Source organism: Balaenoptera physalus (assembly GCF_965194825.1).
Source record: "Balaenoptera physalus genome assembly, chromosome: 2".
In the NCBI taxonomy this organism is placed as follows: Eukaryota; Metazoa; Chordata; class Mammalia; order Artiodactyla; family Balaenopteridae; genus Balaenoptera; species Balaenoptera physalus.
The window spans coordinates 121,781,641-121,803,665 of NC_138883.1; the positions used below are offsets into that span (position 1 = coordinate 121,781,641).

Here is a 22,025-nt window from a genome sequence, read left to right on the forward strand (position 1 = left end):
CCATAGATCTAACCATTGGATGCCTTTCGGAATCAGGTCTGGTTTGGATCTTGGGTGCCTTGCTGGGTGATAGGGACCTTGATTGGGTCCTGGGCATGTTTTGGCTGTTATTGCAGCAGTGAGATGGCTGGGCATGGGATAGACCTATGCCCCTGTTGAGTTTCAAGGTGAGGGGATGGGGACAAATTTAAGGGTCTGGCAACCCATCCTGATTTCTTACATTTCTGCTATCCTCCAAGGAATCACCTGCAGGTACGCAGGCTGGGAGGTACCACGGCAGCCCTGGACCCACTCGTGATGCCTCCCTCCTGCTCAGTTCTGAGCAGCCTACTTTGTGGCAGAGGGTCAGGGGACTCAGGTACCACTCTCCTCTTCCGCCAACACCATCCCCAAAGGAATAGACCATGGACCCCCGGGCCTAAACCTCATTCACTGACCAGCCGCCTAGCCACTGGATGCAAGGCAGCTGACAGTCAGAGGTCTTGTCCCGGTCAGTCCCAGCTCTGTCCCTAACTTGCTGTGACCTTGGCCATTCCTTCCCCCTCTGAGACTCAGTTTCTTCTCCCTCTGATGGTATTATGTGTAGGAATGCCCTGCCTCCACTTCTCAAGGATGCCCTACCCCCCACCGCTCCCCCACCACTGAGGTCTCAGTCTATGTCCCTGATGGGCATCACATGTTTAGTTTTATTTATTCTTTTGGCAAACATTTATTGCAAGTCCAATGCTTGCATCAGAAGTTCAGAGTCTAGTCAGAAAGGATGGAGAGAGATTTCTTGAGCACCCACCATGTGCTAAGCTTTTTAACAATATTACTTTGATGCAGATCTTTTTAGTTTTGTCTATGCATTTTTATATGCACTTTTGTTTGTTCCCTTTTTTTCTATTGAGGGTATACTCTGGACATCTCCTTGTGTCATTAAATATTTTTTAAGTACTATTTTGATGACTGCCTATGAATCCATGATATGGCTGTACTCTAATGAATTTGTCATGTCCCCCTATTGGACACTGGATTTTTTCCAATGATTTTGTTAATAGAAACAGAGCTGCTAAGATATCCATCTCCCTGTTCTCGCTCTATGTGTCTCTGATTGTTTCCCATGGGTACTTTCTAGAAGTGTGATTGCTGCGTCAGAAGTTACTACTTTTTTAAGCCCTTTGATATTTATTGCTAAATTGCTCCCAGGAAAGTCATACCAATTCACACTTCCAAATGGCACAGCACCCTTGCCAACAGTGGGTGTTGTCTGTTTGTCTAATGACATCTTTGCTACTTCATGTTCTTTGATTTTAGGAGAAACCCAGGTAGGTAGGTAGGTAGGAAGGTAGGTAGGTAGGTAGGTAGGTAGGTGAGTTCAGATGGCTTTAGTTGATGGAGGTTATCATGAGGACAGGCAGGGAAGAAACGAAGCTTAGAAAGTGTTCAGTGGGGATGGGAAGAAATAGGCCTCCGTGGTTCCCCACTCTGGTGACAACCACTGTTGCTCAAACCCAGCCCCTCTCTGCCCCGCTGCCGCTGCCTGCTTCTCTCTGCTCCCCACACTGTGCTAGGACTCCTACCATCCCCTGATCTCAGTGGATCTGTCATGATCTCTGCAAGTCACAGGCCAACTCTGCAAGAGAGAGGCTCTGAGTGGATCAGTCGCCGCCCACAAGGAGTGCTCCTTCGGGGCAAGGCCCAGCACGGTGACCTCATGGCCCCTGTGCAGGGCATGGGGTTCTGGTCTCATTGCTGTGGCCAGGAGAGCAGGGCCAATATCCAGTGCTCTGTGGGCAAAGGACCCCTTCTGACTGCTCTGCCCACCTTGCTGATAGCTAAGACCTGGTCTTCTACCTCGCTGTCCAGAGATTTCTCTTCCGACAGAGATGAGATTGGGAGAGAGAATGGTGTGAGCAAAGGCCCAGAGGTGGGGCTACATGGACATGAGAAGCGGGAGAGGACGAGGCACTGCGGGCAGGGAGGCTCATCTATCTTCGCTTCCATCAGTTCCTAAGCCTGAGGCCACTGAGCTGTGGTGGACTCAGGTCAGGAGGACACTGAGTGGGGCTGGGTCTTGCCAGGCCCTACCTGGAGTCTCTCAAGCGTGCAGGACGGAGGTTCAGCCTGCCGTGGCCCACTTGGGCAGGCATCTGCTCTGGGGGCCCGCCTCTCTCTGTACTTGGGCAGCAATGTGTCCTGCACCACCCTCACGCCATCCTGGGGGGAAGGGAGGAGGGGAGAGAGGGAAAGGCCCAGGTCCCCTGGACACACAGCCATTCAGTCCAGCCTCTGGGACTGGGATGGGACAGAGGCTGACTTGTGCTTCCGCTAAGGCCCCCTGCCCTCTTCTCGGGTCAAGGCTTCTGTGCTCAGGACCCAGGGAGGAATCAGACCTGCCTTTGAGAGCCTCCAGCCTGGTGGGAGAGGCAGACCCAACCAGGACTCAGCCCGCAGTGAGGCTCAGGCACTAAAGTCCCCAGTTGGGGGGGTGGCACTTGGGGCTTGAAACGTGGGAGAGGTGGATGTGATGGGGGAAGGGTGTTTTAGGCAGAGTCACAGCATGGGCAAAGGCCCGGGGGTGGGTGGGAATGAAGGGAACCGGGAGCAGCTCAGGTTGGCTGTGCTGAGGTGGGCAGAGACTGGCGAGCCCCTGTGGGGAGGGCCTTCCTTAGAGGCCACAGGGAGGGCATCACCCTGTGGTCAAGGGGAGATGTGGGAGGCTTTCCAACAGGTCAGATTTGGGTTCAGAAAGGTCACTCTGGGAGCCTCTGGAATGTAGGAAGAGGCAGTGGCCGGAGGTCCTGGCTGCCCAAGGTCACCGAGCCACAGCCCCAGCGCAGGACTTGGGCAGGAGGCATGACGGTCCTTTCCCAGGGGAGATGTGGGTTCTGGGGTCGGCCTAGAACCCCACCGTGACCCCAGCATGGCCAACTGGAACCGTGTGGGTTTGGGAGTCAGACTGTGGGTTGGGATCCCAGCTCTGCCAGCGGTGACTTAGCCTCTGTGAGTCTCACAGGATGGAGGGCTGTTCAACACGAGGTCATAGAACAAGATGGCACGCAGCCCTCCTGGCACAAGTAAGGTGCTCAGTAAATGGGAGCTGTGCCCATTCTAATTCCTTCAAGGGAAGGAGAATGATTGGGCCTCTGGGAGGCCAAGGGCAGGGGCAGGCCCCTTCCCACCAAAGTCTTCCCTTCTGGCTAGTCTGGGGTTCAGACAGCTGAGCCTGTGCAGTAAATGTAGAGAGAAAGCTACACTGCCTGGTCACCCTTCCCGAAGGGCGTGGGTCCACCAGGGGCTGGGCCTCTCATCCCTGTCACAAAGCAGCTGGGCTAAGAGGAGACCGATCTCACAGACCAACTGCCTTTCCTTCCCTTGTCCATTCCTTCTTTCCTCCTTCTGAGAAGGATGTGAGATGACTTAACCCCAAAGCGTAGGCACCATGAGATAAAAAACTAACACAGGGGAAAGGCAGAACCGTGTAGCTAGTGGGAGAGAAGAAATCAGGTGAAGGAACTCTGTCCAAAACGTCCATCAAAATTTTAAGTGCTTTTTTCTTCAGATGCAGTAAACCTACTTCTAGAAATCTATCCTTTGGAAAGCCTAAGGGCTAAAAGCTGGAAATCGTCTGAGTGTCTTTCAATGGGGAAGTGGTTGTGATATGTACATTATGATATGAAATTATGATACGGCCAACGGAGCCATATCAACACAGCCACACACACACACACACAATGAGAGAGATACATTAATGTCACGGAAGTTAAAAATGGATGATTTGGCTAATGGCTGTTTGAATGTAGGAGCCAACATTTAAAAATCAGATGATTACACATAAACACCCAGATTTCCGGTAGCCCTCGGTTTCCTTTCCTCCTGGGCACCAAATCCTAGAGCCAAGGAGCAGCCACTCCTGTAGATGAAGTGTGTGCTCCCCCCACCCCACAGTCCCCACCGCTCCATATTGCCTCCCTGACAGTGAGGCTGGGGTCGGGGCAGTGATCACTGCCCTTGTGTTGCAGCTTTCCTTAGTAAAACGTTGCACTATTCTCTGTCTTTTATCAAAAAACAGAGAAACAAAAGGTGGACTATGAGGGCCACGTGTCTCAAGGAAGATGAGAGGGAGCCTATTTCTTTGTGAAAATGAAGACTGTGCCTCTGTGTTTCACATGCAGATTCTGGGGCTCTTCATTCATTTATTGTTTACTCTTATTTATTATGAAGCTGGTACATTACCTACCTATCCCCTATGGCCATTTTGGGTTTGCTACCCTTGATTAATACAATAGTAACATGATTCTTTTTTTTTTTTTCCCTTTGGATAAAAAAACAACAGCAACAAAATTAAAACGAATTCCTTGTACGTATATCTGTATAAGCGTGACATACACCAAATGTGAAGAGTGGTTACCTAGACAGGTAGCATTAAGAAAGCCCTATCCCATTTTATATCATGTACTTCTAAATTGTTTCCTATTTCTTAGAACAAATATGTATTGTTTTGTGATTTTTTAAAAAAGGTTATAACTTAAAAGATGATGAGTTAAAGTTAAAACTTTTGGCTGAGGGAAGCTTTCACAGCAGATCGGAAGCCTTAGCTGTGATGATCTTGGCACGTCTGGGGGAACAGGTAAATGCAGTGGAGCGTGAGCATCTAGCAGGGCCCACAGGAGAAATTTGCCTTTTCTGGTCTAAGCACCAAGAGGAATCTGTACCAGGGAAGGGAAGAGAACTACCAGCTACTGGGAGGTGACTCTGCCAGGCTCTGGGCACGCAGGCCGGGCTACCTCACAGAATTCTTGTCCCAATTTGGGTGAGGAGGTTGTGTGTCAGCGTTCCATTCTTCCTCCCCTTGTTTTTTTTTTTTTTTTTGGCTGTGCCCCGCACCTTGTGGGATCTTAATTCCCCGAACAGGGACCGAACCCAGGCCCTCAGCAGTGAAAGTGCAGAGTCCTAACCACTGCACCACCAGGGAATTCCCCTTCCTCCCATTTCTAAAAGCAGTTTTATTGAAATGTACTTTATATGCCATCGAATTTGCCCATTTTAAGTGTAATGATTTTTCACTTTTTCTATGATTTTTAACAAATTTTCAGTTGTACAAACATTACAGCAATCCAATTTTAGAACTTTTCCATCACCCCAAAAAGATCCTTGGACTACAAACGTGTGGGTAGTCACTCCCCATTCCCACCCCAAGCCTCAGGCAACCACTAACCTGCTTTCTATCATTTTTGCCTTTTCTGGACATTCCATGTAAATAGAATCAGACAATACATGGTCCTTTGCTTTTGGCTTCTTTCACCGAACATGTTTTTGAGTTTCATCCATGGTGTTGCCTGTATCAGTACTTTGTTCCTTTTTAGTGCCAAATAGTATTCCGTTGTGTGGAGAGGCCACATTTAGTTTTCACTTACCAGTTGATGGACATTTGGCTGTTCCCTCTTTTTGACTACTATAAATAATGCTGCTATGAACATTCATGTTCAAGTCTTTGTGGGGATGTGTGTTTTTGTTTCTCTTGGGTAGATACCTAAGAGTGGAATTGCTGGGTTGTATAGTAGATTCATGTTCAATTTTTTAAGAAACTGCCAAACTGGCTTCCAATATGGCTGCACCATTTTACATTCCCGTCACCTGTATGAGGGCTAGTCTCTCCATAACCTCGCCAACCCCTTGCGCTTGAGGATGATTAAAATGGAGCTAGGATGAGAAAGGCTTGCCAAGGTCACACAGCAGGGAGTGGCAGAACGGAATTGGAACCCAGGCTGACCTGACTCCACAGCCTGTGTCTTTGCCCTGGTCTGCTCACGTGGATGGACTTTCACCTTTGTGCAGGGGCTGGAGACCCTAAAGAGGTTGGTCACTGGGATCTGCCAGGCTGGGGTCCCAGGATGTGGGAAAGGGGCTTGGAGATGTCTGAGGAGGAATTGGAGGGCGGTCCTCAGCGGCCCTGGCTCACACCTCCACCTGGGGATGTGGGTCTCAGTCTGGGGAGGTGGTGGACGCCAGCCAGTATGGTTCTGACTTCTGTCAGTACACGAGGCCTGGCACTGGGTGACCTTCTCTCTGCCCCGGCCCACCTTCCCAGGCTGCCATTCCCCTGCCTCAGACATTCCCTTCTTCTGCTCGGGCCAGAATACGTCCCCTTGTCCCCCATCCTTGGCCTCCATGGGAGGAAGGATGGGCTCTCCTGTCCCAGCCCCAGGACCTTTACCTCTTTCTGCCAACTTTAGGGTCCACATGAAACCTTAGAGTGTTGAACAGGAGGGACAAGGTCATCAGTCCATCTGCTGCCTTGGGGAAGGGCTGGTCACAGGACCCCTGTTGGTCCCGCCTCGAGATGGACATCCAAGGAGGTGGGACCTCTCCATCTCAGCATGGGTCTGGCTAGCAGGTGGCAGCGTAGCCCCTGTGGTCCTAGTCAGCCCTCACTCCCCCACCCTTGGGTCACCCTTTTAGAATGACCACCATGGCCCCAAAAAGTGGCCTCATGGACAAAAGGATCTAGACCACTCATCCAAGCCTCCTTTGCAAATGATCTGGAGAACTTGGAAAAAGGAGGAACAAAAGCATGCATTTATTGAGCCCCAACTATATGCCAAGGCTTTTTCATTTTTTTGACCCGCATATCATCCATGAGAGCTAAACCCTCACCTTTCCCCTGAGAAAACAGACTCAGAGGTTCAACAGCTCACCTCACATCTCGCATGCTAAATGTTAAAGCTCTGTTCCTACCTACCGCACACAGTAAAAAAGGCTAGGTTGTGCCCGGGACACTGTCCCAAGTGTAAGCATTGGCATCAGGCATACCTTTCCCACTGTGTGACCTTGGGGAAATGACTGAACCTCTCTGAGCTGCAGCTGCCACGTCTGTAAAATGGGGCTACCAGACCCATGTTGTGCAGACTAGATGAGATCCCCATGTGAGGGATTCGCATGGGGCCTGGCACTAGGCAAGAGTGAGCAGAGATGGTTAGATTATTTCCTGGCACTGGGAAATTTTCCAGGCTAGTGATCAGAGCCTGCTGGTTTTCAGTCTCCTCTAGCCCCTTGGAAGCGTTGCTATTTTTGATGCTTTGACCTTCTGTCAATTGGGTCTGTCCCCAACCCATTCTCAGGAGGCAGAGGAAGGGTAGAAACCCCAAAGGATCTGACAGTCCCACTCTTCTGGGGCAGCCACAATCCCACTGCAGACTGCTCACCCTCAGGGGGCAAATCCCAGCTGGCATGAAAGCAGGAAAATGTCTAGGGTCCCCAAGGCCTCCTCCTCCCCTCCAGCTATTCTCTCTCCTCTTCCTTGCTGCATCCCTAAAGGTTTGCCCATCCTTCAAGGCTGTCAGACCTCCCCCTCCAGGCAGCCTCCTGGTGTGTCTGCCAGCCCCCTTGGCCCAGTGCCCAAGGCGTTGTTGGGACCAGAGGCCTGGGAGCTCTGCTTAAGGTAGGACCGAGGGTCCCCTGGGGACAACCCTGGGCTGGCACGATCCAAGCTGTGGTCTCCTGGACCCTGCAGAGGAGGCACTGTGGACAACTCGGGCCGATGGGCGCGTCCACCTGCGCATAGACCCCAGCTGCCCACAGACTCCCTACACTGTGCATCGGATGTTCTACGAGGCTCTGGACAAGTACGGGGACCTCAGCGCTCTGGGCTTCAAGCGACAGGGCATGTGGGAGCACATCTCCTACAACCAATACTACCTGCTGGCCCGCAAAGCCGCCAAGGGCTTCCTAAAGGTGAGGGAGCCCCTCAAGGCACAGCCTCTCCCCTCCCCAGCCCTGCCTTCCAGCTCTGGCCCTCACAGGCCTCCTTCCGACGCCCCACTGGGCAAGCCCTTAGAAAGGATAACAGTAAAAACCAGCCCATTTATTGAGCTAATTGTCCGCTCTGGCCTGGTGCTGAGGGTTTACGTTCACGGGGCCCTTGCCATGTGCCAGGACGTGACACGAGCTTCTCGTTTTTTGTCCCATTCAAGGGACCTGGGAAGCCTGGTGCACTGGGCTGAGGGATGGGCTCCCCGGGAAGGCCCTGGGAGGGGCAGCAAGGGCTGTTGAGTGACTGGTCCCCCAGGGCACTCTCTAATGAGGGAGCCTGGGAGGGTGGTCCCTGAGGTGGGCAGCAGGGTCCCCTGCAGTTTGGAAAGGGGGCTTGGTGAGAATGAGAGGCTGACCCGGCCTGTCTGCCTTTGGCCTGGAGCTCGGCCTGGAGCGGGCCCACAGCGTGGCCATCCTCGGCTTCAACTCCCCGGAGTGGTTCTTCTCGGCAGTGGGCACAGTATTCGCAGGGTGAGTGGCTGAGGGAGGGGCAGGGTCTCCAGTGGGTTGGAGGTGGGCAGAGAGCGGAGAGAGGGTTGTTTTCTCTTTCTAGGGACCCCCAACCCCGTCCCCAACATCCCATCTCTTCCCTGGGGCCCTCTCCAGCACCACCTTTGTCCCCGCTCTGCCTGGGGCGACTGCTGAGCCGCCTGTCTGGGCCACGGGAGCTCTCTGGGCCTGGGGGCTGTGGGTGTGTCGGGCAGGGGGCTGGGCCAAGGGGGTGGCCTGCTGCACCTGCCCAGACACGCATCCTCCTGGGTCTCCTGCAGTGGCATCGTCACTGGCATCTACACAACCAGCTCCCCTGAAGCCTGCCAGTACATCGCCCATGACTGCCGTGCCAACATCATCGTGGTCGACACACAGAAGCAGCTGGAAAAGATCCTGAAGGTTTGGGGGAAAGGGACCAGGGCCACGGGGGTCAGGCTGGGCGTCCTCACAGACCTCCAGCTTACAAAGGGCTTTTCCACCCTCCCTGCCAGAATCCTCCATCATTCTCAACAGCAACCCGCCCCACCACACGCACACAGAGCAAAGCAGGGCAATGGCCGCCGACCCATTTGCCAGGTCTGAAAATTGAGGCCAAGAATGTCCAAGGGACATACCCCACATCCCCCAGCCAGCCTGCTGTTCCCCATGGCTTTCCCTTCAGGGAAGGGTTGTGTGCCCTGAGGGTGGCTCATGGCTCTGACATGTGAGCACCCGAGTCTGAGTCTCGATGGGGCGTGGGGGTGTGGGCTGCCACAGGGTGGGGCTTGGGCTAAGCCACAGCAAGTGCCGCAGGGTCTTCTGAAGACAGCAGGGCACCGGAGCAGCTCAACAGTGCCTCTTGGGGCAGCTGGGTCTTTTCTGGAGCATTGATGCCTCCTGATTCATTTAACGTCCCTTCCTGATTGGCTCTGTCCCCATGGGCACCATGCTGGCATGCAGTGGCCTGAGGGCACCTCTGTGCCCCAGCTACACCCAGTAGCCTGCAAGATCCTCCAAGGTTCCCTGCATCTCAAAGGAGGCTTCCGGGTTGACTTGTTGGCTTGGCCCTAGTTCTGGAGATATCACCTGGACCTCAGCTCCCCACCTGTACCTGAGGGCGGGAGAAGTGGTCTCCAACCTCCTAGGACCGTGGGATCTGGATCCCAGGATGGGCCTTCCCTCAGCTTGAGTGGAGAAGTCCTTTTCTGTCTCCACTCCTTTTGAACCCCGTTGTCAGGGTTCCCTCATTCTGAGGGCCTCCATCCTGTCTGACTTGGATAAATGCTTGAGATTGGGGGAGGAGATGTGGGTGCAGATAAGGTGGCCCAAAGTGAACAGCTCTGAGAGACTGAGGTGAACCCGAGCTGTCCTCAGCACCCCGTTGCTTGTCCTCCCCCTCCCCAAGCACTCGGGCCCTTCACGTCATAGAAAGGGGACAAATATTTAGAGAACAGTGCACCGCAGGGGTGTCCCAGGCCCCCTAGGACTCAGTGGGGCCCTGATTTCCTCAGGTTTGGAGGCTTCATAGATGCCAGAGGCCTCTGTCCCAGGTGCCCCCAGGCCAGCTTTGCTTGAAGCCCCACTGGTTTGAGATTCCTTGAGAGCCTCAGCTACCAAGTAGCAATGGTGTTAGCGCTCGTCCTCAGCCTCACCCGAGGGAGTCAAACACTCGTCAGCCTGGGCGCTCGTGTCAGAACCCTAGGGTGGGGAGGGCAGTGGAGCTTTAAAAAGCCCCCGAATAGTTTTGCCCCATCCCTCAGGGAGACAGCCCCCCTGCATAGATGGTTGATCTGATCCCAATGCCCTCCCCCTGCCCCATTTTGCCACTGAAGAAACCGAGGCCCAGACCTACTGAATCAGAAATGTCCACCCTAGGTAATTACTTAAAATTCGTATTATGAAACTTTCCAGACAAACAAAAATAGAGAGAAGAGTGTAGTGAACCCTCATAGAGTGATCATCCAGATTTAATCATCATCACTGTTTTTTTTGTCACACTCATTTCGTCAATTTACCTATTTTGCTGAAGTATTTGAAGGCAAATCTCTGACATCACAGCATTTCACCCCCCAAATATTTCAATACCTCTAAAATATATGACATTTTTCTTAATCACAGTAACTTTATCACCTTTATTTACACAAGTCAAAGAATTCTTTCATATCACCTAATACCAACATTGTCTTTTTACAGTTCGTTCGTTTGAATCAAGATCTAAACCAGACCCATGTGTTGCATTTGGTGGTGTCTCTTAAGAGTCTTTTAATTCAAAACAAAGGCCCCACCTTTTGTTTCTCGTACCATACACCAGTGTGGTCCAGGACCGACAGCATCACCCGGGAACTTAGTTTCAGAACCCCCCCAGACCTACTGATTCCAAAACTCAGGGTATGGGGCCCACGCCTCCTGGTGATTCTGACACAGACTTAAGTGTGAGAACCTCTGTCATTGACATGCTGCAGAAGCTAGGTTAGCCGTCCTGAGCTGTCGTTCAGCTTGTCCCTCTAACCTCTGCACTTCCTGTTAGATGGCAAGCGTTGATGCATTTCAGATTAGACAGTGATCGGCAGGAACAACCCATAGGTGGCGCTGTGTACTTCCCATTGCACAACCTCGAGAGGCACGTGATGTCAGGTGGTACCTCGTGGTGAACTCTGAGCTTCATCCCTGGATTCCTGTGGTGGCCACCTGCTCATCCACTGTGACATTCCCCATCAGCCTTTCTCCACTGATGATCTTTGCCTGAATTAATTATTTCATGAGCCATGGGAAAATGTTTGTTTTCTAATTGATCAGCTGGGATTCTTCTCCAAGGGAAGAACTTTCTCTCATCACCTGGGACTCTTTGCTACCTGAAGCACCCCATTTGTACAGAGCAGGTGTGGTAGACAGAATAATGGTCTATGTTGGTGACTGTTCCACGCATATTTGAAAGAATGTGCATTCTGCAGTTGTTGGGTAGAATGTTCTAGAAATGTTAATAATGTCAACTTGATTGATAGTGTTCTAATGGTGTTTAAGTCAGCTATATCCCTGTTGATTTTCTGTCTACTTGTTCTAACAAATACTGAGAAAGGGAATGTTGAAATCTCCAGTTATTATTGTGGATTATCTATTTATCCTTTCAGTTCTGTTTTTGCTTCGTGTATTTTGAAGCTCTGTTATGTATACACATATTTAGGTTGTTATGTCCTCTGGATGAATTAATCCCCTTATCATTAAGAAATGTCCCTCTTTATCTCTGGCAACTGTTCTTCCAAAGTTACTTTGTCTTAAATTAATATAGCCACTCCAGATTTCTTATGATCAATGTTTGCATGGTATATATGTTTGCATTGTTTCACTTTTAACCTACCTGTGTCCTTATTTTTAAAGCAAGACTCTTATAGATAGCGTATAGTTGGGTCATGCCTTTTAATCCAGTCTGACAAAATTGTCTATAAAACTACCAGTTGGCTGTTTCCCATTTGTCCCACCCATTCTTTGATCCTTTTCTCCCCTTTCATGACTTCTTTTGGATGGAGTTTTCTGTTTTTATTTTGGTTTGTTTTTGAGTATTCCATTCTATCCATTGGTTTACTGGCTCTCCCTCTAGTGTTTGCTCTAGGGCTTACAATATGCAACTTTAACTCATCACAGTCTACTTTCAAATAATATTATAATATAATATTGTACTACTTTACATATAATGTAGGAATCTTACAGCAGTGTACTTCCTTCTCTCTCCCATACTTTGTGCTATTGTCATTTATACTTAACTTCTATGTGAGTTATAACCCCTGCAATGCAGTATTTTAAACCATCAAGTATAATTCAAAGAAATTTTAAAGGAAGGAAGAAATGTCTTTTTATTTACCCACGTATTTGCCATTTCTGGCACTCTTCATCCCTTTATGTCGACCCCAAGTTTTCATCAGGTTCATCTTCCTTCCTCCTTAAGAATTTTCTTTCTTTTTTTTAATTTTATTTTTTTTATTGGGTATAGTTGTTGTACAATGTTATGTTAGTTTCTACTGTACAGCAAAGTGGATTTCCCTGTGCTATACAGCATGTTCTTATTAGTTATCTATTTTATACACATTAGCATATATATGTCAATCTTCAACATTTCTTGCAATACAAGTCTGAAGGCAATGCATTCTGTCAGCTTCTCTTTGTCTGAAAACTTGTTCATTTTTGCTTTCATTTTCTGAAAGATATTTTCATTTAGTTTATAGTTCTAGGTTGACAGGGTTTCTTTTTTTTTCTTTCAACACTTTAAAGACTTCATCCCAATGTTTTCTACTTTGCATAGCTTCTGATAAGAAGTCTATAATTTCTTATCTTTGTTCCTTTCCACATGGTGTATCTTGTTTTTCCGGCCGCTTTTAAGATTTTTTCCTTTGTCACTGGTTTTCAACAGTTGGATTATGTTGTGTCTTGGTGTGGTTTTTCTTTGTGATTATCCTGCTTGGGGTTCACTGGGAGTCTTGAATTGATGGATTTATAGTTTTAATCAAATTTGGAAATTTCTCAGACTTTTTTCAATTTAAAAAAAAAATTTCCTGGGACTCCAATTACACACATGTTAGGCTTCTTAGTTTTCTCCTGCAGGTTAATTTTTTCCATTTTTTTTTTCTCTCTTTAAATTTCATTTTAAGACTTGAGTTTAATTAAGCCTTTCAGAGCAGGTTTAGATAGCCTTTCCTCTAAGGCTAATTTAGCCCCAGACCTAAGACCTGACCCTTCTGGGGTCTCTATTTCCAGAGGTCCCTCCACTCTGGCTGATGGAGACACAAACTGTTCTGGCCCCGTACATGCTCTTGTTTGTCTTCTAGCCCCAGTCATTGATCTTCCTCCAGCATTTATTCTTCATCTAGTTTCATGGAGTTTCACCTATGCCTGTGCAGGTTGATAATCCGCCAAAGAATCAAGAGGACCCCTAAAGAAATTTCTAGAACTCTTTCTCTGCATAGTTCTCTCCTGTCTGGTATTCTGTCCCACAAATTCTAGGCACTCTGGCTTTCCTGAACTCTGACCTCTGACACCTCAGCTCAGTGAGATAACTGAGCTCTGATTTCCCTCTACCCTTTCCTCTCTTCTCTCTTCTGCAGTCACACAGTCCCCTGTTGCACTCAGCAACGCCCCAGGTTGTCTGGTTTTCCTTCAATAGAAGTCATTCCTTGCCCCCTGCTTATCCCACCTTTGCTGCTCCAAAGTTCTCATGATGGGGAACCATGCACGAAGGGTGGCAAGTGTCCTGCTGAGTGAAAGGTCAGAGCTGGGGACCACCAACCTTTGCCACAAGGTGCCTGCCAGGCTAACACCTGGAGATGGGGCTCTTCTCAAGAGGTGACTTTCTTTTTTTTTTTCAGACCATAGCAATGCTTTAATAAATTACCACAAATTTGGTGGCTTAAAACCACAGAAGTTTATTCTTTCACAGTTCTGGAGGCCAGAGTCTAAAATCAGTTTCACTGGGTTGAAATCAAGGTGTCAGTAGGGCCTCACTCCCTCTGGGAGAATCTATTCCCTGCCACTTCCGGGTTCTAGTGGCTGCTAGAATTCTGTGGTTGTAGCTGCATCACCCCAATCTCTGCCTCTGTGGTCTCATTGCCTTCTCTTCTTCTGTCTGTGTGTTTAATCTCCTTCTATATCCCTCTTATAAGGATATACAGGATTGCATTTAGACTTTACCTTGATAATGCAGAATAACCTCCTGTAGTGTAAGGCCTAGAATTTCATGTGCTCCCTCAATATCTTTGAGACTCACAGGGCCTCAAAGTCCTAACTACTTTCTCTCATCCAGCAGGAAAGAATTCCAACTGGTTAGTCCCCCTATCAGCTGGATCAGCTGAAGGAGGTGACTTTTTTAAATGAAACCACATTTATTTTTCCTGTTGATACAGATCTGGAAAAACCTGCCACATCTGAAGGCAGTAGTGATATTTCAAGAGCCTCCTCCGACAAAGATGGCCAACGTGTACACGGTATGGGTAGAGGGCTCGTGTGGGGCAGGTGGGGTCTGTGTGAGCCTGCCCAGCTCACCTGGGCTGCCTGCACTCTCCCACCTGGCCGCAGATGGAGGAGTTCATGGATCTGGGGAATGAGGTGACTGAGGAGGCCCTGGACACCATCATCAATGCCCAGCAGCCTAACCAGTGCTGTGTGTTGGTCTACACGTCAGGCACCACTGGGAACCCCAAGGGCGTGATGCTGAGTCAAGACAATGTAGGACAGATGCCCAGATGGGTGGGGGTGGGCTATTGGTGGACCTGGGCAATGGCCCTGCCCTAACAACTCCCAGGGAGTTTCCTTCAGCCCCTCAGCTCAGGGAGCTGGGATAAGTAGGACAACCCTTAAGTCTGTGGTCCAGACTGAGCCCAGCAAAATGGTGGGGGATGGGAGGGGGAGGCCTGTCCCAGGGTGTTTCCTGCAGAGATGCCCAGGAGGGTGAACAACCTCTAGGGTGTTCAAAGAACACTCCAAAGAAATAGCCCAAGCCCACAGGGTGGCCACGGATGTGAACACTTCCAGGACTGGCTTTGTAGACACTGCCAGGACCCATCTGCCTGTCCGCCAGATCACATGGACAGCACATTATGGCAGCCAGGCCGGTGACATCCAACCCGCAGAAGTCCAACAGGAGGTGGTGGTCAGCTACCTGCCCCTCAGCCACATTGCTGCCCAGATCTATGACCTGTGGACAGGCATCCAGTGGGGGGCCCAGGTCTGCTTTGCTGAGACTGATGCCCTGAAGGTCAGTCTGCCTCTCTGCCTAAGTGGGTGTCCAGGTGTGTGTGCAAGGGCCTGCCCAAGTGTGTGCTTGTGTCTGTGGGCCCTGTGTGTGCATTCATGAGCATGCCGGTTCCCCGTGTGTTTATCAGTCAGAATTCTTTCAACTGCAATTAGCACAGCCTGACTCAGATGACCAAACAAGAAGGGAAACTGATGATATTACATAAAGGAAAGTTGAGTCAGAGTGGTTTGTGGGTCCACAGTGCCATCAAGGATGGGCCACCCTCAGAGTAAGATCACAGGATGGTCACAGATGGCCACGGCCCTGCCCTGCGTCCCAGCCTCATAAACTACACCTGTGCTTGGGATCCTTCTTTTAACCATGAGGAGAACGTCCCCAGAGCCCCCTAGCGGATTCCCCTACATTGGCCCAAATGTTGTCCCATGTCCATTCATCAACCAGTCACTGCTTAAGGGAATGGGATTACCATGTTTGAGTTAGACTAATAAAAAGTCACTGCCCCCAGGACTGGGAAGGGACTGAGGTACTTCTGAAGCATCTGGCCACTCTGGTACCTGAGCAACATCAAGGTTCTTTCAGCAAAGTAGAGCAGTGAGTAGGTGGCTGTTGAGTCGTAGCCGACAGTATGTGACGTGAGTTGCATGCGGTGTGTGCGTACACCTGTGCGAGCTACTGTATACAGGATGCCTGCGTGTGTGCCCGCTGACTCTGGTGACAGGGCCCTCCTGGCTCCCGGCCGGCTCTGAACCACAGCCCTGTCTCTCGCTGGCTGCGAACAGGGAAGCCTGGTGAACACGCTGAGGGAAGTGGAGCCCACGTCCCACATGGGGGTGCCGCGGGTGTGGGAGAAGATCATGGAGCGGATCCAGGAGGTGGCGGCTCAGTCTGGCTTCATCCGGCGCAAGATGCTGCTGTGGGCCATGTCGGTGACCTTGGAGCAGAACCTCACCTGCCCGAGCAGGTAGAGAGGGCCAGGGGGCAGGAGGCCTGGGGAGGCAGCAGGGCTGGGTCATAACCCCAGGACACAACCTAGGATCTGATAGGCCAGGTTTGTCCAGGCCCCATTGGCCAGGCTTGTCCAGACCCCTGCACAGAAGCCCCATCCGTGGCTGGGCTTGAGCCCCTGTTCTCTTGCCAGATCCCACAGGAGACCATCACCCCATCTTTGGGTCTGACTGCAAGGACTGACTTGCTCCCTCTGGGGTGGCATTTACCTCCCTGGGAGCAGCTCCTGGCAGTCTCCTGAGGGGTCTCCTGACTTCAGTAGGTGGCTACAGAGAAGGGGCCACAGTGATGGGGGTTTTCCAGCCTTCCCATAATCCAAAGTGACCATTCATCTCTTGCCCACAGCCTTTCGATTGCTTTAAAATTCCCAACCAGTGTTGTGGGAGGATCAATGGCATTAATCTGGCCTGTTCCAATTTAGAAATATTTTCCATTACTAGTGTGTCTGTGAAACGGTATCATGTCTCATGAGACATGTACATGTGTCTGTGCACTTAGGGCTTCATTTGCACAGACATGAAAAGGGAATATGCATGAATGACCCATTCAAGAGCTTCAAATGGGATCAGACACATGTTTGTGTCTGTGCATATATACTTCAAGTCTCTGCAAGTGTGTATTACTGTGTGTGCGAACTTGCGTGCATCTGTGTTGTCTGTGCACACATACACAGCTGAATCTGGTTTTCTAACTTCCCGGCTCAAGACGTGTTTGCACATAACTACATGTACACACCTAGGTGTGCATGCATGTTCACAGGCAGGGCCAATATTAAAAATATTTAGCAGTGGATTCAGCATCGCCACTAACCAATCAGAATAGATCATTGGAACGGCCATTCTGGGTCCCCACTGAACACCCACCCTTTTAACGCAAGTGTGTATGCGTGTGTGTGTGTGTGTGTGTGTGTGTGTGTGTGTTGTCTTCTGTGAGCCATTCTCCCTCTCCCACCAGTGATCTGAAGCCCTTCACAACCCGACTGGCAGATTACCTGGTGCTAGCCAAGGTCCGCCAGGCACTGGGCTTTGCCAAGTGTCAGAAAAACTTCTACGGAGGAGCCCCCATGACCGCGGAGACACAGCACTTCTTCCTGGGCCTCAACATCCGCTTGTATGCAGGCTACGGCCTCAGCGAGACCTCGGGCCCTCACTTCATGTCCAGCCCCTACAACTACCGGCTCTACAGGTGTGACCCAGGTTTCAGCACATATGCCGGCCCGCACGTCCTGGCTGACACCCTTCAGTGCCCCCCTGCTGATTAGGTCCCTGAGCCCAGGCCACTGGACTATGGGTCCCTGAGTGCCAACCGCTCTATCTTGGGCCAAGTCCCTTGGCCAGGCCCGAGTCTCGTGGGGATGGTCTCTGCGACAGTGTCACTTGGGTCTATGGTTGCAAACAACCTTGCAGCCCAGGGGCTCCCTGAGCAGGCCTCTGATGGAGGAATTTTCCTTCGGCCCCTCCCTCCAGTAGGGTGGGGTGTGTTAGAGGGTATCCCAGCATTGCTGATAGCCCCGGTTCCATCTGGGATGGGAGCTGGGGTGACTGGGCTGGTCCTCTGGTGTGGGGTAGGGGGCAATCAGTTCTAGGGAGTGAGTTGAAGGATTCTCTGTTGTGCATAAATACCTCCCCTCCCTGCTTGCCCATCACAGTGCTTAAAGTTGTCCCATTACGATTTCCCCCACTGATTCATTCATTCACCTAAAAACCTTTAACTGGCCCTACCTCTCAGCTCTGAGAACCCTATTAAATTACAAAAATCCTGGGAAAAGACATTCTAGCCATCGGAGAAGACTAGATGGATCAGACTAGGGGCTGATCCAGGGCTTGGAGGAAACTGCTCCCTCTGACCGTGCCTCCCGGCCCCTCCATCCCCCCAGCTCCGGCAAGGTGGTGCCGGGCTGCCGGGTGAAGCTGGTGAATGAGGATGCAGAGGGCATCGGAGAGATCTGCCTGTGGGGCCGCACGATCTTCATGGGCTACTTGAACATGGAGGACAAGACGTGTGAGGCCATTGATGCCGACGGCTGGCTGCACACGGGCGACTCAGGCCACCTGGATGCCGACGGCTTCCTCTACATCACTGGGCGTCTCAAAGGTGAGCGCCTCTGGCTGGTTTCGAGGCTGTGCTGGGACGTCGGAGGAATTATACTGCCACCACAGTTTATACCCACTACAAGTGTTGAGCCCTTATTAAGTGCCACGCACCTTGAATAACATCATTTTACTTACTATTGTCTCCCATGGGAAAGATGCTATCATTACCTCGACTTATTAATGAGGACAACCAGAGAGGTTAAGTAACTTGCCCAAGGTCACCCAGCTAGTAAATGACAGAGCTGGGATTCAAACTCCCTAGATAAACAAGGCAGGTCTTTCCAGAAAATTTGAGGACATAAATATGTATTTTTATATGCAAACATGGATATGAGGCAGAGTAGAACACAAATTGGACATAAAATTTAAAATAGAGCATGAGATTTCAAAGAAATTTCCCATGAACAACTTGGCTCTCCCAGGGAAGTTGGGGACACCTCCATGGAAGAGGTGCTTTGCTTACTTTGCCCAAGTGGATACAGTGCCCTCAGCATCCCTGTGGGAATCCCATGCCCCAATTTCCCAGGGGAAACTGAAGCTCGGTGAGTGGGTAAACACCTTTCTGGAAATCACGCAGGCAGATGTGTGATCGAGCCTGGGTCCAGCTTAGAGGGTCGGCTCTCCAGGCAGAGTCTGGGTGCACTTGGCCTGAGCACCTGGACTACAGCCTGTGCCGGGGGCCTGGCCTTGCCTCCCCAGAATTAATCATCACGGCTGGCGGGGAGAATGTGCCCCCTGTGCCCATTGAGGAGGCCGTGAAGACAGAGCTACCCATCATCAGCAATGCCGTGCTGATCGGGGACCAGAGGAAGTTCCTGTCCATGCTGCTCACCTTGAAGGTGTGTCGGGGCGGGGAGGGGTCTGGCTCTGGAGGAGCAGCCGGTGGGTGGTCTGTGGGTCTGGCCCCAGCAGAAGCCATGTTCAGCCAGGACATGTCTGGATCTCATGACTGTATTCTGGAATAACTAGTCAGTGCTGCCTGCACTAAGGGGGCAGCCGTAGCGCATGGAAATCCCTTCTGCCCTGGTAATACAGTTAATAGTATGCTGCCCTGATGATCTTCTGTGTGTTCCAGTACAGTCCAGTTTACACAGTGCTGCTGCCCTCAGTCCCCTCAGCAGATAACCAATCTGGTATCTGATACCAGGGTAGTAGACGGGGCCAGAATTATGGTCCCTGTTTTAAAAGATGATCTCACTGGCTGAGGTCATCTCAATCTCAGGCCTCCCTTCCTTCCACCCCACCACGGGGCTCAATGCCGTCCGAGTAGCATCCCACTCATTCTAGAACCGTCTCTTTGAAACAGAGCTTACAGTGATCCACATCCTTGACGATCAGCAGTGCGACCTCCTCCAAGACCAGGGCACACATCTTGTGGAGTGAGGCTTGGTTTTGATCTATCTCTGGCTTTTCAGTGCACTCTGGACCCTGATACCTCTGACCCAACTGATAATCTGACGGAGCAAGCTGTGGAGTTCTGCCAGAGGGTGGGTAGCAAAGCCACCACAGTATCGGAGGTCGTGGGCAAGAAGGATGAGGCCGTGTATCAGGCCATTGAAGAGGGGATCCAGAGAGTCAACATGAATGCAGCTGCCCGACCCTACCACATCCAGAAGTGGGCCGTTCTTGAGAGGGACTTCTCCATTTTGGGTGGAGAGTTGGGTAGGTGTTTTCTTAACACTATTGCAGGGGCTGTGCAGGAGGGCAGAGGCCATGGCAGAGCCTGGGAGGTGCCCACTAGGAAGCAGCCATGGCACACAGAAGGTCCCTGATGGCACTTTGGATGACACCCACCTCCTTCCTGTGGGAGGACACTGATTGCTCAGTGCCTGGGCTTGTGGTTAGGTAGGGCCTGTTCAGTGTATAAGATATGTGCTGGAATTCGTTAATTTGAACCTATAACGTTTAACTTTGTTTTGACTAAGGAACCACTTTCCCCTGAAATCACAATGGGACCACCAGGCAGACACAAAGTTCCTGTTAGTGTTTGTTTGGGCTGGAGTCATCTGGCTCTAGGGAGTGAGACCACCATAATCTTTTGTAAAGTCAGCTCATGCAACAGGTAAAGGGTGGAAGCCCTTCTGGACCATGGTCCACAGAACCAGAAAAGGCCTCTGGTGTGGCCTCAGTTGGATGGATGAAGTCGCTCTTGGCTGTAGCATCTTGGGGTGTTCATGGCATGGCGGGGTGGGTATGCAAATGGCTCCTTCAATGAGATTCCCTCCAACCCATCAAGGCTGAACCCAGAAGCAACTATCCACAGTAATGCTGAGCTGCTGTCAGAGACCCTGAGCTTATCTGGCTGTCTGGTGCCAGCAAACTGAATGCAAGGTCAACCAGATAGTTGTCCTCTCTAAGCAGTTTATACAAATGGCTTTGATTTTGAAGTCTCCAGTTACACAGCCAAGTATGAGTTAGCACAAAATGGAGTTGAAGCTACACAAATCAGAGCCCTTTTAACCTTGCATTAGAGGAGAGAACCAAGGCCAAGAAAAGTGATATGAGGAAGACCTCTCATAAAGACCATGCCAGAGGCCCTCCCTGGCCAGGGCTTTCCCCTACCCTATCACAAGCAATCAAAGCATTACATCCAACATCATATGAATTTCCACTGAAATGCAGAGATGATTTGCCTATCAGTTATTGTCATGTAAATTACCCCCACTTCCTCTGTATTCTACCGGCCACTTAGACCAACCCTGGTACAGTGTGGGAAGGAGCCACACAGGGGTGTGACCACCAGGAGCAGGGATCGCCATGGGCCATCTTGGAGGATGGCTACTTGTTGGTCTGGCTTAATTCCAGAGTTCTGGGACGCACTGAGTCTAGATGTTTACCACACACCTTCTCAGACATCTCAGAGCCCAGGCCTCACTCATTTCTTCCAATTTCTCTTTTAGGTCCCACAATGAAGCTGAAACGGCTCACAGTCCTAGAGAAGTACAAGGATATCATCGATTGCTTTTACCAAGAGCAAAAAAAGTAATCAGGGGTCGTCCTTCCCGGGTTTCTCCTGAAGATGGCAGGCTGAGTATTTTCCTGACCCCCAGGTCCTCTTCAGTCTGGGCACATGGACTTCTGGCAAGTCTGTTAGGTTCTCTGGGTCAGGTACAGTCCTGGCATCTACATTTGCCAGGTCTTATGCCGAGAAGCTTCACGTGTGGGTAGTTTTAAATGTATTGCTTTTTATTTGGGTGACAAGTGAGATCAACTCTCTTTCCAGAACTAAAGGGCTGACAGGTTTTGGCCTTAGTTCCAGGTAGATTTAACAGGCTGCTAGCTCACTTAACAGGAGGCTGGGTGTTGGGGGAGGGAGGAGGGGGAAGATGGCTCGGCTAACCAGTGTGCCACAGGGAAAGCGCTCAGTTGTAACTCACCTAACAAACACCCGACTTACTCTGGAATCTTGTTGGACATTGCCAACCCCGTCATCCCATTACCAGGCACTCCACCATACACACACCCACTGACTTTGATGCGTAATAAAACTGCTGCTGCCTATTTGATTGTATTTAATGTGTAATTTGAAATTAAACTTTTTAACAGAGCTGTCAACAAGTACCTGATTTTTTTGTCAATAGAGCAGTAGATCAGTCCAGAGTAGTGGTTATTTAACCCACAGGACACTGTGCAATAGGTATACCAATGACCTCTAGTGCCCTGGAATAAGCAAAGGTGTGGGAGGAGGTCAAGTGGAGCATTCTAGTGAAAGCAGTCAATTGGGTGCTAGTCTGTCACCACCATGCCACCCTGCCCACTCTGTTTTTTGTTTGTTTGTTTTGGCTGAGCCATACAGCTTGTGGAATCTTAGTTCCCCAACCAGAGATCGAACCCGTGTCCCCTCACCCTGCCCACTCTAAATACTTGAAGCAGCCATTCTTAGTAGCAAACTGAGCCAAAATGACCTAAGGCATCTAAATGGG

The 22,025-nt window shown here is 50.5% G+C and overlaps 1 protein-coding gene across 3 annotated transcripts in view; it reads left to right on the forward strand.

Annotated features, from left to right (window-relative positions):
* ACSBG1 (acyl-CoA synthetase bubblegum family member 1) overlaps nt 1-21,649 on the forward strand; it is a 49,029-nt gene extending 27,380 nt beyond the window's left edge. For all 3 annotated transcript variants that reach the window (XM_082452625.1, XM_082452624.1, XM_082452623.1), the window contains 12 exons: nt 7,496-7,716; nt 8,177-8,265; nt 8,565-8,685; nt 14,154-14,234; nt 14,326-14,475; nt 14,828-15,004; nt 15,784-15,965; nt 16,964-17,194; nt 17,886-18,103; nt 18,802-18,941; nt 19,518-19,764; nt 21,003-21,649. In XM_082452625.1, coding sequence (XP_082308751.1) covers nt 7,496-7,716; nt 8,177-8,265; nt 8,565-8,685; nt 14,154-14,234; nt 14,326-14,475; nt 14,828-15,004; nt 15,784-15,965; nt 16,964-17,194; nt 17,886-18,103; nt 18,802-18,941; nt 19,518-19,764; nt 21,003-21,088 — 1,943 coding nt within the window. In that variant the 3' untranslated portion in view covers nt 21,089-21,649. The remainder of the gene's footprint in view (nt 1-7,495; nt 7,717-8,176; nt 8,266-8,564; nt 8,686-14,153; nt 14,235-14,325; nt 14,476-14,827; nt 15,005-15,783; nt 15,966-16,963; nt 17,195-17,885; nt 18,104-18,801; nt 18,942-19,517; nt 19,765-21,002) is intronic.
* The last annotated feature ends 376 nt before the right edge of the window (nt 21,650-22,025 follow it).